An 18,380-nucleotide genomic window follows, 5' to 3' on the forward strand; every position below is an offset into this window, starting at 1 on the left:
TTCTGATGGCAAAATCCAGACATTGTTAATGAAATTCATCAATGTCCAAATTTTGTAATTTAGGCCCTGAAATTTGGTTGAGATGTCAGTTGAACTGAATTCCTCCAGACAGCTGAAATAAGCATAATATTTATTACATCTGGACCCAAAGGTTTGAACTCCATCCCCGACATTATAAAAAAAATCAGAACTGTTTATTATGTGGTGACTAGCCAGCCACCACTCAGAAAAAGTAAAAGATACAAATTCATAAAAAAAAAATAAAAATAAAAAATACCATGTGGGGTTGTCATTTAGACCCCCTTTTATACTATAATAGAGGTAATGTACCACCATATACAATCAGCTGTCTTTATGCGATCCTTTCAAGCTATTACATTTAATGAAATATGAGATCCTCTACTCCTTGCTTAATGGATCAAAGAGGCCCATTCACAGATGTCCAGTTGTGCAAGGGAGCTGCAGGAAGCTTCCTATTGAGTTGTTCAAATCATAGTTTCCTTGCAACTATCTGTGTAGTGGCGTCTCGCATTACTACAGGGCATGCCACCAGTAGCTGTGTTTAGAATTTCACTGATGTCAGCACCTAAGTGGACCACATCAGATCAAGTTGGTTATGCACACGAGGGACAGGTTTACCTAAGTAAATTCACAAGTACCTGTCTCCCGGCCAAATTTGGCAAAAGTCCCCAAATAGTGACAATGTACTTTGTTATTATTTATGTATTTATTTGTATTCTTCCCACTGGCATATAACAGTTTGTTCATGCCTTGAAATATCATTAGATAAATAAGTTCAGCCTAAACTTGCTAAAAATGACCTTCTTATCAATATATTTTGAATAAGTCATATTCCCCGTAAATTGATGTTGTTACCTCTTGTTGCTTGACAAGATATGCATCAATGAGATTTCTTTGGTCGTTCATGTCCAGCTGGTCCTTGTGCTTTGCAAACGTCTCTTTAATAAATGTATTCATCTTCCGGACATTTTCAAAGATTATATTGTGACTTCCAGGTAACAAGCGAACCAAAGATGGAAGCATGTTGTACAGCTAATGGAAATGATAAGAAAAAAAATTATGATCTCAGGTAAGGATGGATATGTCTCATTCAATTTGGTGAAATTGGAGAAACACATTATTTTCAGCCTCTCACAAGCTTGTGTGGGACCAATTATAATTTGAGTTATTGAGATTTGTTTTGATTTTTTTTGTCATTTTGGATTGCAAAATATTGACATTCGTTGGCATTATATTCCTTTGAGCTTTCTGTTTTGGTGATAAGTCGAGGTCCAAGGGATGCCTCAGCAGACTCAGTCGCTGGTGGTCAGTGTTAAATGATGCTGACAGCTGTGTATCAGAGCCATTTAATGGCTCCACCTATGAAAATGATGCAGATGTGCGTATATCACCATATGTATGTCACTCACACGCACATTCCGAAGCCATGTGATCACTAATAGCACATCACAGTCCTCTTAGGGCTATATAAACTTTAGTTAGGCATTTGTTTATTGTGGTTTTCATTTCTGGTTAATCTGAGACCGCCTTTTCTCTATTGATTGAACTGTGTTATTGACTTATGGCTTGTACCTTGATTATTTTAACTTGTATTTTCCTTGACCTGGCTTGTCATACTGTTTACCTTCTCACTTTTCTCCTGACCTCGTCTGGTCCTGTTTCTTCTATTCTTTTTACATTAAAACTGGCCATTCTAATGTCTGGTAATACATTTTAGGGTTTTCTATTTTCTGTTATTTGGTTACTTTGGTTCTGCATGCTGGGTATCAGACTATCCTGACAGTGATGTGTCAAAATTCCCCACACAAAAAAATGCCAGCTTCTTGTCAATCCTATTCCAAAATCTTTTTAGATTGCATGTCCTGTAACATAGTGATATCATCTCAATTATTTGCCTTTTTTTTATCAAATGTAATGGAACAAAGACAATCTTACAAGTTGGCAACTTTATATGCATAGTTAAAAAACAAACAAAAAAAAACATTAAAATAAACAGATGAGATGGCACCAACTCTTCAACTATATAAAGCAATATTATACATAGCATTCTGGGAATTTGATACAGAATAAAGAATACATCCTAACTTTTATTTATCAACACTTCACTTTTATATTTAAAACTATTTTTGAAAAGTCCATGAGTGCAAGTCTTTTAGATGTGTGTGTGTGTGTGTGTGTGTATACACATCTAAAAGACTTGCCATTGAGCAAGCCTCGTGTAACAAATTCCTGTGTTAAAAGAACATCTTCCTTTACTAACTCCTCCCCCACTTCCTTTGTGCTCTGTAATGATGACATTACATCCTGTAGGGTGGGTTTAGACAAGACCCCTTAGACTGTTAACCAATTGTTGAATGTATACTTTATGTTAACTGTGACTCTGTACATGACATATTTCTGCTTTAAAAGGGGCTCCCACTCCTTGGAATAAACCGTTCCTCAGATTTTTCACTAATCAGAAACTTTGCCTCCGGTGTGACTTACTTCTAGGAAAAGCGTGCACGCAATTAATTAATCAATTTAAAAAAGTAGATAGACAAATAATTAAATGCTTGATTTGATCCAAATCAATACCTCGTATTGCTGAATCTAATTATGAGTTCCCACTGTGTGTCCTTCCACAAGAAGGACCTGAAGTATGTATGAGAAAGATAGGAACATCTCTAGTTTACTAGCCGGAAGCAAAATATGTGAGATCTAGTAAGTGCCTGTGACAGGAGTTGGGGATTTTTGGAGGCTCAGGTAAAACCAAGGCAGACCAAGGAGGATTGAATATGGTTAAATGTGTAATGAGGAGTACTAGGTTCTTGGGAGTGCAGAGAGAGGGTCATATAGGACAGAATACAAGGAAGAGAGGAATAGTCAACCATAATATGACAGGGTTGCAGTAGACCCTTGTAAAGCTCAAAATGCTGTATGTAATTGTTAAATGATTGGCATAGTGGATTGCCCATAGTGGAGGGCAGTATGCAACATATGGAGTGAAGGCCTAGTGAGGCCCACATGTAGAGGTATTGTAGATGAAGGCCAAGAGTGCTAAATGTAAATCTTATGTTGTATGTAGATGCCCAAATGAGGGGCTGAATTTGTGTCATTGTAGATTGCCCGTGGAGGGCAGTATGTTACGTATGGAATGAAGGCCTAGTAAAGGCCACGTGTAGAGGTATTGCAGCAGAAGGCTGGTAGTCCCAAATATAAGTCTTGAGCTGCCCGATCTATAAGAGGTTGCTTTAAATGTTCGGATTATGGCATGAACAAATGTAGGATAATCATACCAAGATTGCAGGAGTTGTGAAATGTACTGTAAATTTTCGTATGGACAGTAGTGATGCTCTGGTGTTTGATCCGGCCAATCTGGCATTCAATATGGTTTTATTAATTAATTAATTTTTATTTTTACACCAAGTGGTGTACTTAAACATAGTATAATAGGGCAATATATAACCCCTGAGCGGCAGGAAGGCCAAAATTAGGTTGTAGTGCTCAGCGCACCAAGGGCAATGAAGCATATGTAGTGAAGGCATAGTGAGGATGTAAAGGTAGAAGGCTGAGAGAACTCAATGTGATTCATGAGTAGTGAGGTGGCCATGTAAGGGCAGTATGAGAATTAGTGAGTGAATTAAATTATAGGGTGTTGATTGATTAATGGTTGTTGAGCTGTGGAGTAGGTGCAAACTACACATTGTGATGCAAAATGGTGGACCTGCTCATTATCATAACATGTATATAACCAACTTGACCTGTGAGAGGCCCGTACCACTGAACCACTGATCAAAACACATGTATATTTCCTAAAATGGTGGTCATAGTAGGTTGCCCAAGTGGCAGACCTGGTTTTTGGTATGTCTTGATTTGAAGTGTGACAATAGCATACTTAGATGAGGGCTGTGTATATGGCCATATAACCATAGAACAGACATGATTATGACCAACATAATGTTAACGTACACTTTATTAGGCCTGTACACAGCACAGAAAGAGCTTAAAACAATGTAAGTAGTGATGTACATTGAAATAAGACAGATTACTAACAGGCAGTACCATAAATACTAACCACAAGTTTGGGCCTGACATAAATTTGGACCATCAGTTGCAACACCTAGCCATATAATTAGTAATAATGCGTATCTGAATACCCAGAGGGCAGACATACAGAATACATATAGGTACTGAGGCTGGAAGATGCCTAGTGAACATAAGTAACAAATGCTGATCAGCTCAAAACTGACAAGTATAATCAAAGCTGACAGTAATAAACTGCAAATATGACAAACTAAATATGGCATAGCATTTATTATACATTAAAATGTAGGATGGCTAACTGAATTGCATAGGATAAACTGATATTGCTGAATGAGGGCCAAATACAATAAGCAGAATTCATGAACTGATTTGTGTTAGTGAAATTCGTCATTTCCGAATGAGGGCTGAACTTAAATGGGAATGCCATCCTAGTTAGTGAAAGGCTGAATGTGGGCCGAATACATATTGAATGTCAGTAATAGCATGGAGCAACGTGGGTAAAAAAAAAAACACACTTACGGTTTTGTTGTAAAAAATGGTCAAGGCCAGCTTCTGTACTGAACCAAGCAGTATTGGCCCAGAGTGTATTTATTACCTGGGTAAACCCTCCCACAAATTCAGGATTTGCCTACAGGCTGTGTATATATACACACAGACATGAAAGTTGATGTTAGAGCTCTACTCTACGAAAACAGCAAGACAAGAAATACATGTTAATGGTAAAAAGTTCTTACCAAAATCATAGGAGTTCCCAATATCATCACATTTGAGTTGATTAAGCCCATAAGCTTCAAAAATAGTGGGTCATTGTAATCAAAACGATGGCCAAGTAGTACAGATACAATTACGTTTGATACAGCTCCATTAATGATCATTTTGTTGTCAAAAGGCTTTCCTAGAATAATAAGAAAAAAACAAAAAACACATACATAAAATAAGATACATTTAAATTTTTATACATTAAATAAAATCTAAGAAGAGTATATGTATTCAAAAGAAAATATTTATTTAAATATTTGTGAAAAATCTATCTATCTATCTATCTATCTATCTATCTATCTATCATATTTTATATGCAATACTACTTCTATTGTTTAAATTCATATGACCATGTGCACATGATGACACTAAAAGCTATATTGGAGAGTAATGATGGGTTGAAAGTTATTTATCAACTTTTATGTTGCTGCCAAAGTAGTGACTGTGGCTGATACACTCAGTCCGCAGAGTACCTACACTAAAAGACTATATAACTTCTCTGACTCCTTGTGTCCACCTCCCCTCCATGTGTTCCAACAAGCACCTGCCTCTGTTCCGTCTCCTGACCATAAACCGAACCAAAATGTTTCAGACTGTTTAGCGGGATTAATCCATGTTTCGCATGGAACTCCGGTTGGCCACGCACTACTCTCTGTCCCAGTCATTTCTACACATGGTTTTAACTCCTTTCCCAGTGACCAGTGAGAGAGCTATTTGGAGGGGAGCTACAATCCATCCAGGAGGACAATCGCTACCTATGAGCCAGTGGAAGCCCCCCTACCTAGACCCAGTTAAAGTACCAGCGAATGACTATAACCACCTGGAACTGTTATCGGCTAGAATCACTCTAGGAGCCTGGTTAAACTTTAACCGGGTGGCGTTTCTACAAGCCTTTATGGAACAGGGCGCTATTTTGACAGATTTGTAAGGCTTGTGGGGGTCTGAGACTGCTTTTAACATATTTTTGTTTTTTTGTCTGTGTTTGGCTCCCAGATCCTGTAGGATCTGTATGTTGTGAATGGAGACCCCATGCTGGTGGTCTGTGAATAAAAGGCTGCATTGTGTGCAATAAAATCAGTTGGTCTTCCCATCATCATGTGTCATCTGATGTCAGGGGAATGGTGTTATAAGCACTGAATGGTTCCTGTTCCAGTTGGGAGGAGAATCTAGCGTAACTATGCAGTCGGGATACCGGTCTTCCGCTACATCAACTATGAAGGAAACTTACACATAGTAAAGTTTAAATCAAGAAATGTCTTTCTGTTTCTGTTTTAAATATTCTTTGGATAGCAGTTTAACACAACACATGCCCTTTAATTGGAGAGCATACTTTCAAAACACATTGTAAGCAAGTATTAATGTGTTGTGAGTAATCACTAACCTTTGTATGATTGAAATACTTCTATCAATGAATCACATTCCTCGTTAATCAGGTTTTCAATCACTTTTTTGCCCATTCCAAAATCTCGTAATGTAGTAAGAGAGAATCTTCTCATCACTTTCCAGTTTTCACCATGAGCAAAAACGACACCTAAATTAAACAATTGACGTTTGCTGAAACTTTTAATTAATAAATTCAAAACTTACAGTTTCTTCTAACAATAACTGTTAGTAAAAATCTGTATAATTTTATCAAGACCAATTGTCAAGAATTTAATATACTTTTGTATTTTTAGCAAAGAAGATAAATATATAACATTTTGGCACACTGCCACAACATTGGGATTTACTCACAAGCTAGTAACTTAATGTAGAATATTACCTATTCTATGTTACTATTCATATTGAGTGTGGATGTCTAATGTGTTAAAAAGAAATTAGGTTTGGGCACTCAGGGTTGCTGCAGGAAGACAGATTTACTGAAACATAAACTGCAACATTTAGGCCTACACAGATAAAGGCCTCTGTGGAGGCCGAAACATTGCCGTTGCCCGGACCTAATTTATTTTATCTACTAAACTGGGTTTTGCCAACCCTGACCCTGATAAGCACCTGGATTCCTAAGTGTGAGTGCAGTATCCTCCGTTTGTGAATTACTAATGTGTTAAAAGGAACAGATGGCAATTTGCTATACCATGACAGGCCTGGAATGTGTGTGTATAGTATAGTAAGAAGAGTGAGGGTCTTCAGGTGTGTCTTTATATGCCCAGAGTGTTGGCCAAATGTTTTGACATCAGTATAGTCAAGTCTATTATAGTTCTGTTCCACTGACTTTCGTGACAAAGTTGCTTACTATCCATCTAAAATCTCTCTCTCTGTAATATTTTTAAGCTGTAGCATTGTCAAGTGTTTTTATGTTTGTACTGCTTTTTGCATCGTATGCAGAAAAAAATATTTTAATTATAAATAACATCAGATTGGTATTAACGTTTTGGGGTGATATGGAAGATATTATGGCGAGCCTTTCATAGAAGGAAATCAATACATAAAAGGACTTATTGCAATCACCCTTAATACGTATTTATTGGACATATTATAAGATGGTGAATGATGACAACAATTATATAACTCTTTCTTCTTCTGTGCATGATAAATAAAATTGTACACACATTTCCACTGCATGCGCATGGTCAGGAGATGTACTGCATGTAAATCTTGCAAATTATTTACACATAGCACTGCCTTATATGATCGAGGCATAGTTCCGAAAATACTGCCTGAGCAGAGAGAGAGAGAGAGAGCACCATTATCAGTGACAGTAAAATAAGAACTGGTCTTCATGGACTCCATGCAGGCAAAACCAACCTGTGAGTAATAGTGGTGAAATAATTTATAGGAATTGGTATGGCGAGAGAGAGACAAAGATTTTAACAAGTTGGGTCTTACTCATATGCATTGTATCACATGACAATTACGTAAAGTTCCAACAGTACATTGTGGCACAAAACTAGAAACATCAATTAATTAATGAAAGATAATGGTGTTTTCTACATTTTAAAATGCTTTCATTAGTTCTATTTGTAAATGCCGTTAAGGAAGTAAGGCACTTACATATTATACTGGTGGTAGAGCACGCAGGGTTGATGGCGGATATGTACACAACTAAGTTATAGACATGTGACTCAAGAACTCATGATTATTACCTGTCGTGTACACGGCCCATTATAGGATTGGTAGCCAGACAGAAGACTACTAGCCCATCACTGGCTCTAAATGTCTTACGATTCTATGAGTTATTTTGTTAGAAGTATAAGTACTATAATACAGGGTAACTACTAGGTAAGAAAGAGGATTGGCTCCCTTAAATTGCTTGTCAACAGAACAAATCAATTTAGTTGCCTGCAGTCTTGATTTGGTTGGCATGTGTCCAGCTGGTCTGCTAGCCCAAGAAATGTTTAAATGTTCTCTCCAGATTTCACAAGGTACACTTTCATAACTTTGATTTTTCATGTATATAGAAGACACCATGGTCATGGTCATGGAACATGGGTAGAGTTTCTGTACAAGTGATGTAACACCTACCAAGATGGTCTAAATGTTGGCATGCATTTATTATAATGGCATTTGTTCTTTACAAATGTTCATTGTAATAAACTTTAAATGTGTGATTCATACTTTGTTGATGTTTGAGTTTAAAATATATTTGTAAGATTTCTGTATATATTCACTTGCCCATCTCTTTAAAATGATCTACTGTGTGTATTTTGATGGATTTTAATCTTTGCAGCAAAAGCATGTGAATTTTTACATAAACACAGACCGATATCTGTTTATTAATTAAAGAGTCAGCTATGGCAAAATATATTGACTGAAATGCAAACTCTAAGCCAGAGTGGCTGAAATAATTGATAATCGTTTGCCGTTGACTTTGTAATTCACCTGAATTACATTTGGTGTATTTACTAAATCGAGGTCTGTAATGAATTTGAAAAATGGCAAACCTGATTATTTTGGCTTGCATTTTGCAATTCAGTTTTACCGCTAACTGAGAATAAACTTACCGTGTCCCTTGGATGCATCATGGAAAATGGGTATGAAAGATCTATCGGAAAACTCCTCTGCATGGTTGACAAGAGCATCTTTCACTGCATCGTAGCCACACAATACAACCACTTTCTTCATTCCCATGTGAAAACTGAATACAGAGCCATACTCCTCAGCTAACTGCAAAGTACAACATGGAATGTTACTATATTTAACATATTTTTAATACATCTGTAGCTATATATCGGTACTGTCTAATCCAAGAAATAAATAGGGTGCAGTTTTGTTAAAAGGAGGTATCAAAACCTCTACTGATGTGGAAAAATGTACTTGGTAGTGTGTTGCTAACTGATATGGCAGAATGTAGGTAGACTATCTGGTGTACAAATATAAATTTAGTTGGTATTCCACCCAACAAAAAAAAGAAGGGTGAAAAGAAATACTCCGTAGAACGTGAAAGAGAGTTCAAATACTAGATAAATGCACTACGAGGCTCTCCTGGTATCGTACATTTGGGTTTGTGTTCTGCACTATTTGTGTGTCGTGTATTTTTATTGAACATAGCATTTTTCTACTATTTGCACTCTCTTGTTATGCTCTGCAGAGTGTTAATTTTCTGTTGGGTGATTTACTGGCTGGATTTCTAGTTGTGTAGCTGTAGTGGAGAAGGAACTCCCTCCCCTTTCACTTCATGGATGTATGTCTTCAGCTAGGTAGAAGTTGTATTTATTCAGCATTTATATTGTGGCTTAATCTGCTTTCCTGATTTTTGTTTAGGCTGTCTGGTGTATATCACACATGTCATGTGTGTTTTGTTAGAATGAAAGGTTTGTCTTTTTTACCTAATGTACAACACTGCCAAATATATATCCACAATGTAAATAATTGTAATATATAAGGTGATGCAACTATTTAATTTATACTATTCTATTAAACACAGAATATTACTCAAAACAGGATGCAGACAACCTTCTCACTCTGGTGATACCACTGCTCCATACACAGCACCTATTACTTGTAGAAATGACCTAGGCAGGGGACCCTAGACTTATCAGTGGAACTTAAACCTGGTAACATTTGCAGAATCCAACCCATTGCATTCATGATGCCCAGGACTTCTTATTCAGGATTCTTTCTTTTCAGAAAAGTTTAGCAAGGAATATGTAAAAATCACAGAAAATACAGTGTTCTAGATCCTTGAGAGTAGGGGCCATACACCAAATTATTCACACATTATTATAGAAGATTGATTCCAGTTTATAACTAAGACTAAAATTACTTATTTTCTATAATGATACAACCGAGAACCATGCCTCCCTCTCCCCTGGTCAGAGATATCTCTCACCGGCCGGGGAGGGAGAGAGGACCCGGGGAAGCACTGACCTACAGCTCCACCGGGTTCTCCGCTCATGAGCTCGGAGCATTGGTGCGGGTTGCTAGGGCAGCGCTCTGAATCTCGCAAGAGTGAACTCTATTAGCTCCTGAGGATGCTAGAGTTCACTTTCACTACTTAAACCAGAGATTGCCTTCTACTGTCCCCCCACCAAGGCAGGGAGGAGGAATCGGAATAGGAAAAAAATATATATATTTTTAATAAAGAAAAAAAGTATATATTTAACTGCCTTTCTACCCCTACAGACCCACAAAAACACCCCATAAACACACAATTACCCCCATACACACACATTACCCCATACACACACTGCCCCTACAGATACACAAATTGTATCCTTCACACACACTTTACCCCTCACACACTGCCCCCCCACACACTGTAACCCTGACACAACCTTCCCCCCACACTGTACCCCTCAAACACACACTGAACCCCTCATACAACCTGCCCCCACAAACACACTGTACCCCTCACAAACACATAGTAGATCCTTCCCACACATACTACATCCTTCACAAACACAATGCACCTTTGTACACTCACTGCAACCCACACACACACACACTGCACCCCTCATATACACACATATTGCACCCCTCAGACACACTGCCCCTATCCCCTACTACAGTCCCTACCCGGCAGATGCCAGGTAAGTTGTCAAACTGTTGTTAAGCAGTTTGACTACTTACTCTCAGAGGGCACTACATCACTACTGGCGTTTTTTTTGCACATGTTACACTCCAGCCTGTAAATACGGTCTGCTAAGCTTAATTAAAATACCCAATGCTGCTTGAACAAATTTTACCTTTTGAAATGTTTGGAATGGTTTTCTTTTATCCAAAATGTGCAAATTTCCAATTATTGGCAAAGGTTTTGGTCCGGGTGGAAAATTCTTGTAGTTATTTCCTTTACGGTCATAAAAAGTATTTAGCAAAAATAGAAAGACAATTATTGATAGAAGTACGGAGACTGGATCAATAGCAAACATGTCTTCACGGAAATCTAAAGTGAGAAAAGAATAAATAGAAATGTTTTATACGAGACCTCTTGAGAATCATTAAAAAAAAAGCTAAACTATTTAGGGTAATACTCCGTTTTTCCATAATGATTTTTCAGTTCTATACTCTAATGCAGATAATAATATAATTTACAAACAAACCGTTGCAGTTCCAAGATTAGCCATAACTGCACTGTGATTTTGTTCAATTTCATTATTATTCCAAAGGCCACAGGATACTCAAAGTCTTTGCTATGAGAACTTATTGTAAGCAGGCCACCAATTAAACAATTTTGCTAGTTTATTTGGGAACATGAAAATTGTTGGGAGTTGAGTAAGGAATGGAAAATATTTAACCAAATAAACAGGTAGCTGAAATTTTTTTTTTTGTTTTGTTTATCAATTTTGGATTTAAGTGTGCAATGCCTAAGATATATTTTGACAATTTAAACTTGAATGAAAGGGGGGCGGGGCCGGACCGCCGAGCTGGACGGTCGCACACAAGAGCAGCTCCTGCAAAACAGCAACGATAAAACATGACTAACTACTTTAACACCGACCACCAGCGAAGATACCTAGAGCACAGGGACTGCTGGATCCAGGGAGAGGCTGGCTCAACAAGCTTCAGTCCTCGGACGGGGCCTTCTCCGGCGGTGAGTGGGACGGATGGCTGCCCCACTATCCTGCAACACAGAACCCAGCCTGAGGCACAAACCCAGGTGGCTCCGGACCCATTCCCCCCCCTATGGACCGGTGGGGGTGATCCCGGTCCCCACCCTGTGGCCCTGCACAAGCCATCGCACAACGAGCCAAGGGGTCCGAGAGAAGCGTCCAAGATGGTGGACGCCATGTGCGCGGGAATCAAGGGGAGAACCTGCTCCCTCACCATGCCCACAACCGACAACAGGGCTCCAGCATCCCGACCCTGCAACATGGTGAGGCAGAAAACCCCTCATCTACCCCCACAGCTAATCATGCCAGGGTCGAGAGACACCAGCCACCCAAACAAGCGAATAACAGCAACCGCACCGGGGGAAAGGAATGCCACGTTATGACCACAAAGCCAGCCACAAAATGAGCTACTTCTGCAAGAGGACCAACCGCATACCTACCTCCCACCCAGCCTACATCACCGCGACCCAGACAGCGGCATGCTCAGCCAAACGACATCAAGCTCCCAGCCATACCTGACAGCAGCCTCCTGATGACTGAAAGCGGTAGGCTCAACAACACACGGCTGCTACTCCAGGGAACCCAGAGTACCCGAACATGGGATGAACTGTCCACGATGGCATGCGCGGGGTATTGGTTGAAGACAGCTAACACTGCCTCCCTCTGTGCCCCTTATGTTGCCTGGCAAATGGACTGACCTGGGACAAACCTCACGGGAACACTGACAGTTCCTATCAAGCTTGTGGTTTATATATGATTTCTCATAACCTAGAAAGCAATGTTACCTTGTTAAAAAAATAAATTAAGCTTAATGATGCCTTAGATTATGCCCTATATGTTGAAGCTCACGTAATTTTAAGCAACCCAGAGGCTTACTAGCTCTTAACACTTGGGCAGACTCTGTTCAGTAACGATGACTACTCATGGTAGTATCACAGCGCTGCCTGACAACCAATCTTTGACACGCTGATATCCTGTGGCAGCCTGCTCTTGTAACACCTAGCAAGACACACAGTTCTCTACTTAACTACTAACCTGTTTATCTTACCATATGCTCTTCTTACATTTAAACATATAAAAATTGTGCAGAACCACTACCACACTGTTTGCAATGTTATAGTATTCTAATGCGTACTATTGTTTTTGTGGCAAGCCAAACCTATTATGTAAGCTGTGCACAACAAAAATAAAGAATTATAAAAAATAAAAAAAACTTGAATGAAAACCAACAGTAAAATTGTGTTGTTACCCCAAATGTGGTCAAGAGATGATAAATAAATTGCTCACTCCAGTTCGATTATGTAGTAAGCATCCTAGTTGTTGGGCATCATAGTTTCTTCATTGGTACATATTACAAAGGCAGTTTTAAAGACACTCTTAAAATATCCTCTGAATGAAATGAGATGTAAAAGTATGTGCTATTAAGTTTGTCAATTTATTTATCTGTTGAACAACTCTGTTGAGGAAGCGCCATATAGTGAGCGAAAAAAGGGGCACAAATGTACAGTCACCATGTAGTTTTTTTTCCTTTTTCTGTTCACCCTTCTGGTACTTTAGGACTGTGAGATCTTGACATGAGATTCTTTATTGCCTTGCTGTTTTATATAGTGTGTACCTCTGCCCATTTTTATTTTTCTACAATAAAGCAAAATACTTCTTGGCACATGTTTTTTCATCTCAATTCATTTGGTGGATTTTGCAAGAGTGCAGTTGGAACCATATTACATATCTTGCCAATTTCTGATTTAGCAAATCACCAACATACAGTACTTAGAGGGAACATTACCTCTAATACCTGGCACTTGAAAGTAAATTGTAGTAGTACAAATGTAACTTTAGTATTCCAAAATGTGGTAGTTATGGAGGTTGAATAGAATAATTTTGACATGATTAAGTGTTGTTATACACTTGTATATTGTGTGAGTTCATCAATAAATGCATATACTAATTGTCAGAGTAGGGATTTTATGAAAGAGGGAATAATGTCTTACTTAGGGGCCGACACAACTTCGTTGTCTATAGTATTTCATTTTAAGTTTATGAAAATAATAGAATAGACTTGTTTGTGCAGGGCGAAACATTTTGTTCTTCCTGACAAAATTTCACAAATATAAAATGTTGTTCGGTATCTCCAACAATTGGTGATGCGTCGGTCCAGCTGAAATTAGATTGGAAACGAAAAATTGTTTGAAACAAATACCACCACGGCGCAATGGTTAATCATGTGACGTTAAATAGTTTAAAATAAATTAAGCCTCTGGGGTCAATAGAGGCTATAAGAGAGGTTTTATAACTTCACCATGTCCGCATTCGCCATGCTGCTAGTGGGAGCGTGTCATCTAAACAGCAAACAGTCAGTGGCTGCTCACTTATGTTCATAGATTTTATGAACGTTTCCTAATTTATTTTCAATTTCTGAAATTCAATTTTTTTTTTTTGTAAATATGATTTTTATTTGTTATTTTCAAATTTTCCAACAAGCAAGGAAATATACGTTTGGACTCGCAGGTCCTGTTTATAACTTGTGGTATCATTATCATCAGTTGCATAGGTTCACATTGTGACACGGGCACATGCGCCCCTTCTTATTGAGGACTCGCAGGTCCATTATTGAATACAGTTTTGCAGTTATCTGTCATATATCTAAGTATTGTGTTCATTTTGTACATACATATAGGTAATGTGTGCTCAATACCTGTAGTAATTTGTACCTTCCTTACTCTTGGGTGTGGATTTGTGGATCCACCATGTCTACTGTTTCCCGTGTCTCTCTCTTTGTGTCTGTGTGTTGACTTATGTGTGTCGTGTTACCGCGTGTAAATGTGGGGTGTGGTAGGCCCTAAGGCAGCCGTGGCCTCTGCCAGTTCCGCTCCGTTTCTCCATAGTTCTCGTATGTCTTTTACCTTTGAGTATTTTGTATCATGAATGTAGGGGTCGTATCGACCTCCCCGTCATCTTGGGGGTCTAATCAGGGCCCCCTTGTGGGTATTCTATCTCCACCCTGTCTATCTCCCGTATTTTTGTCAAGGTGTCTGTCATAGCCCTCTCCCTTTGTTTCTTCAGTATGGCGCTTTTCTGAATGAAGTGACCCCTGATCACACTCTTGTGCGCCTCCCACAAGATCGTCGGGGTTGTTTGGGATGGTGTGTTTGTGGCAAAGTATTCTCGGAGGATTGCGTCTATATCCGATTTTACCTCCGGTACGGATAGGAGGTGTTCATTAAGCCTCCATTTAGCTACCCTAGGTCTATAGAGTGGGGACACCATCGTGAGCGTGACTGGGGCGTGATCCGACCACGTGGCCGTGCCGTGTTCCACTTGTAAGATGAGTGGGAGATGATAGTGCGTCAGGAAAAAGTAGTCTATTCTGGTGTATGAATTATTGCGGTGAGAGAAGAACGTATAATCCCTCTCGTCTGGGTGGTGGGCTCTCCAACTGTCTACCAATTCGTGTTTGGACATGAGGTGTCTGAGCGTGGTTAGGTGTTGTGATGGTACCTGTGAGGTGCCCGTGGATGTGTCCCATTTCGGGTCAAAGGCTAGGTTGAAGTCCCCTCCCAATATTAGTGTGCCTTCCGTGAACCCTCGTATCCTACGGAGTATACCGGCGAGGAACTTGTGATGTCTCTGATTGGGGGCATAAATATTAGCGAAAGTGTAAACCTGTCCTGCTATCGTCCCCTTCAGGAGTATATATCTGCCTTCCCTATCCGTCTGTAGGCCCTGTTCTTGAAATGGGATACCCTTGCGTATCAGGATTGCCGTCCCTCTAGCCTTACCCCCGTGATAGTCACTGTAATATCCTGTGGGATAGTGGTGGTTATGTAGCTTTGGTCTGGCCCCTTCTTTGAAGTGCGTTTCCTGAATGAATATTACGGATGCCCTAGCGGCTTGGAAGTCTCTCATGGCTGCTGCTCTCTTTTCGGGTTTGTTTAGGCCCCGTGCATTTATAGTAACCAGCGTGAGATTAGCTGGGGTCAGTGACATTTTGAGCGGAGTCTTTGCGGTCCCGTGTCCCGGCTGCCTCGGGTCGAGTGGGAATTTGGGTTTGTGTTGTGTCAGGTGCGTGTATGTGAGTGTGTAGTGTAATGTGTCCGCCGGTTATTCGGCATTAGGGTTGTTGCGTCTCAGTGGTCGTGAGGGCCCTCTACCGCCCTTGGGTGTTTTATGTCGACCACTGGTTATTGGCGCCTGTCCCTCGTGGGAGTGGTTGGAAGGCCGGAGCCTCTGTCCGTATCTGTATGTGTTTGGTACAAACCGAGTTGGTCGCGGAGCGACTCTCTCCTAGGTGTTACCTTGTGTCTCTACCAGAGTCCCGTGAAGTCCCCCCTGGGCTCCATGTGATGGTGTGAGTGTTGCTCATCCTCGCCAATGTGTATGTGCCTTACCAATTTGGTATCGATACCTCATATAGTGCAATCTAACAATAAACATAAACAGTAAAATCAAAGCATTAACATTAATAATAATACTAGCAGTAGGTTCAGCCATCTATGATAAAATCAAGCCCTTTTGGGCTCAATCGCCGTTTCCTGGGATCCCTTATCAAATATAGTACTATATACAGGTGTATAGCAACTAGCCTTATGGTTTCCATTCCCTCCAGCCCCGCTCCCTCCGGTTCCGCCCCCCCCCCCCTTAGTTCTGTCCTCCCTGGCCCTCCCGTATGGTATTCCTGTATGAGCATCTCCTGTCCCACCCGCCCTCCCGCAGAGCTCCTGAGCTGTTAGTAATTCGACACCCATATCTCCACCTAACCGGTGTACCTGTCCATCCCCCCAGATCCCCCCACCGTAATCATGCCATATACCCCATGTTGTAGTTGGGTCTGGTCCCATATGTGATCGGGTGCTCGATGCCCGAGCGACGCGAGCCCTCGCCCCCCAGGCCTGCTCCTGAGTAGGTCATCACTAGGCCACCAAGGGGGGGCGAGGGCTCGCGTCGGTCGCCCATCTATCTTGTGTCTCTCCACACTGTCAACCCTGTACATAGAACCTTTACGTTCTTCCCCCTCCATCCACCTCCCGCCTCTCATTACCCCACTGTATTAGGATACTGTGGACAGGTAGCATCTTGGGCAATAGGTCCCACAGTAGAATTGGGAGTCTCTCGGGCCTATCGGCCATTGAAGTGTGGTACTTGCGTTCTCTGGGACGGGCAGTGATACCCCACGGATAGTGTCCGCATGTTCTGGCTCCGGTGCCTTCGGCTTGTGCTTATCAGGTGCTTCTCTGTATACGGGTAAAATGTCCTTGGGTAGTGTGGAGCATCGTGTCCCTCATAGTCCAAGCAAATGTTCCATACGGTCTGTGCTCCTCCGGTGCCAGTGATGGGTGCGGTGAGGTCAGGGTGTGGAGCCGGTGGGAAATGTCCTATTGAGTCAGGTCCAGGCTGTGTTGTCGGCTGCTTCCCCTTCCTCTTATAGGCCTCGTGGGCCGATCGCCTGTTGGCGGGTGATCTTTGGGGTCCGGTTGTCATCCGTATGTGGTCGAGGGCCCTGGGGGGGGTGTATAGGGCCAGGGGGTCCGGCCATAGTAGTGGGGCCGGTGTGATCTGTAGTTCCCTCCCCAGGGCATCCAAATCAGCCATGTCCTTGACCATGAATGGGCCTCGTGGTGTGTGGGCCTGTAATCCAGTCGGAAAGCACCAGCGGTATTTAATCTTATTGGCTTGCAATTGCCTGGTGAATGGGCGTAGTGCCCTGCGGTAAGCTAGCGTGGTGGGAGAGAGGTCTGGGTAAAGTTGGACCTCGGTGCTGCCCAGTAGTACCCTGTCCGTCCCCCTGGCTGTACGTAAGATTTCTTCTTTTAACTGGTAGTCCGTCAGGCAGCATATAGCATCTCTGGGCGGGCTCCCCGGGGGGCCTTTCGGTCTAAGCGCCCGATGTGCTCTCACCATGACTATCGGGGTTTGCGGGGCGCGGCCCAGTATCCTGTTGAAGATCCCCTCCAAGGTGGTCTGGATTGGGGTAGTTTCGTCCAGGTCCTCTGGGATCCCACGGACCCTGATGTTCTGCCTCCTTCCCCTATTATCGAGGTCCTCCAGGTGGTGTGCTATCTGTTGTAGCCGTTGGGTGGTAAGCCGGAGGGCCCCTGTGTTTGCAGACTGCGCCGCTTGTATGTGGTCGCAGTCCGCCTCGAGCTGGGAGACCCGTTGGTGTAGGCCGCTGAATTCCTCCCGCATGGCCTGCAGTTCTTCCGTGATAGAGGCCCGGAGGCTGTTGTTCGCCTCCGCCAGGTCCGTCTTGGTGGGTAAGTTGCGGAGGATGCTGATCCATTCTGGGCTCGGGTCCGGGGTCGGGTACGGCATCGGCGTCCCTGCTAGCATCTCCTCGCCATGTAGGGAGGGTGGCAAGAGGGCCCCTCTCGAGGCCGTCGAGACATTTGAGGCCTGTGTTTCCTCCTCCGCCTGGGCCGTTAAGAATCGCCGCATGGAGGAGGTCGATGCACCCCTCGGAGTGTCGGCGGGCTTGGATGAGTGTGGTATCTTGTTTGATTTGCCCATTTTCGGGGCAATTAGGTGCTATTGGCGAGGTTTTGCTGAGAGCCTTGTGGGGAGCTCCGGGTTTACGCCGCCATCTTCTTCGGC

The 18,380-nt window shown here is 41.7% G+C and overlaps 1 protein-coding gene across 2 annotated transcripts in view; it reads right to left on the bottom strand.

The window, feature by feature from the left end:
* LOC134586516 (cytochrome P450 2K1-like) overlaps positions 1-18,380 on the bottom strand; it is a 426,562-nt gene that overhangs the window by 9,351 nt on the left and 398,831 nt on the right. For both annotated transcript variants that reach the window (XM_063442072.1, XM_063442071.1), the window contains exons 2-6: positions 10,929-11,125; positions 8,745-8,907; positions 6,185-6,334; positions 4,779-4,939; positions 877-1,053 (exon numbers count right to left, since the gene is read on the bottom strand). In XM_063442072.1, coding sequence (XP_063298142.1) covers positions 877-1,053; positions 4,779-4,939; positions 6,185-6,334; positions 8,745-8,907; positions 10,929-11,111 — 834 coding nt within the window. In that variant the 5' untranslated portion in view covers positions 11,112-11,125. The remainder of the gene's footprint in view (positions 1-876; positions 1,054-4,778; positions 4,940-6,184; positions 6,335-8,744; positions 8,908-10,928; positions 11,126-18,380) is intronic.

Source organism: Pelobates fuscus, chromosome 2 (assembly GCF_036172605.1).
Source record: "Pelobates fuscus isolate aPelFus1 chromosome 2, aPelFus1.pri, whole genome shotgun sequence".
Classification (NCBI taxonomy): Eukaryota; Metazoa; Chordata; class Amphibia; order Anura; family Pelobatidae; genus Pelobates; species Pelobates fuscus.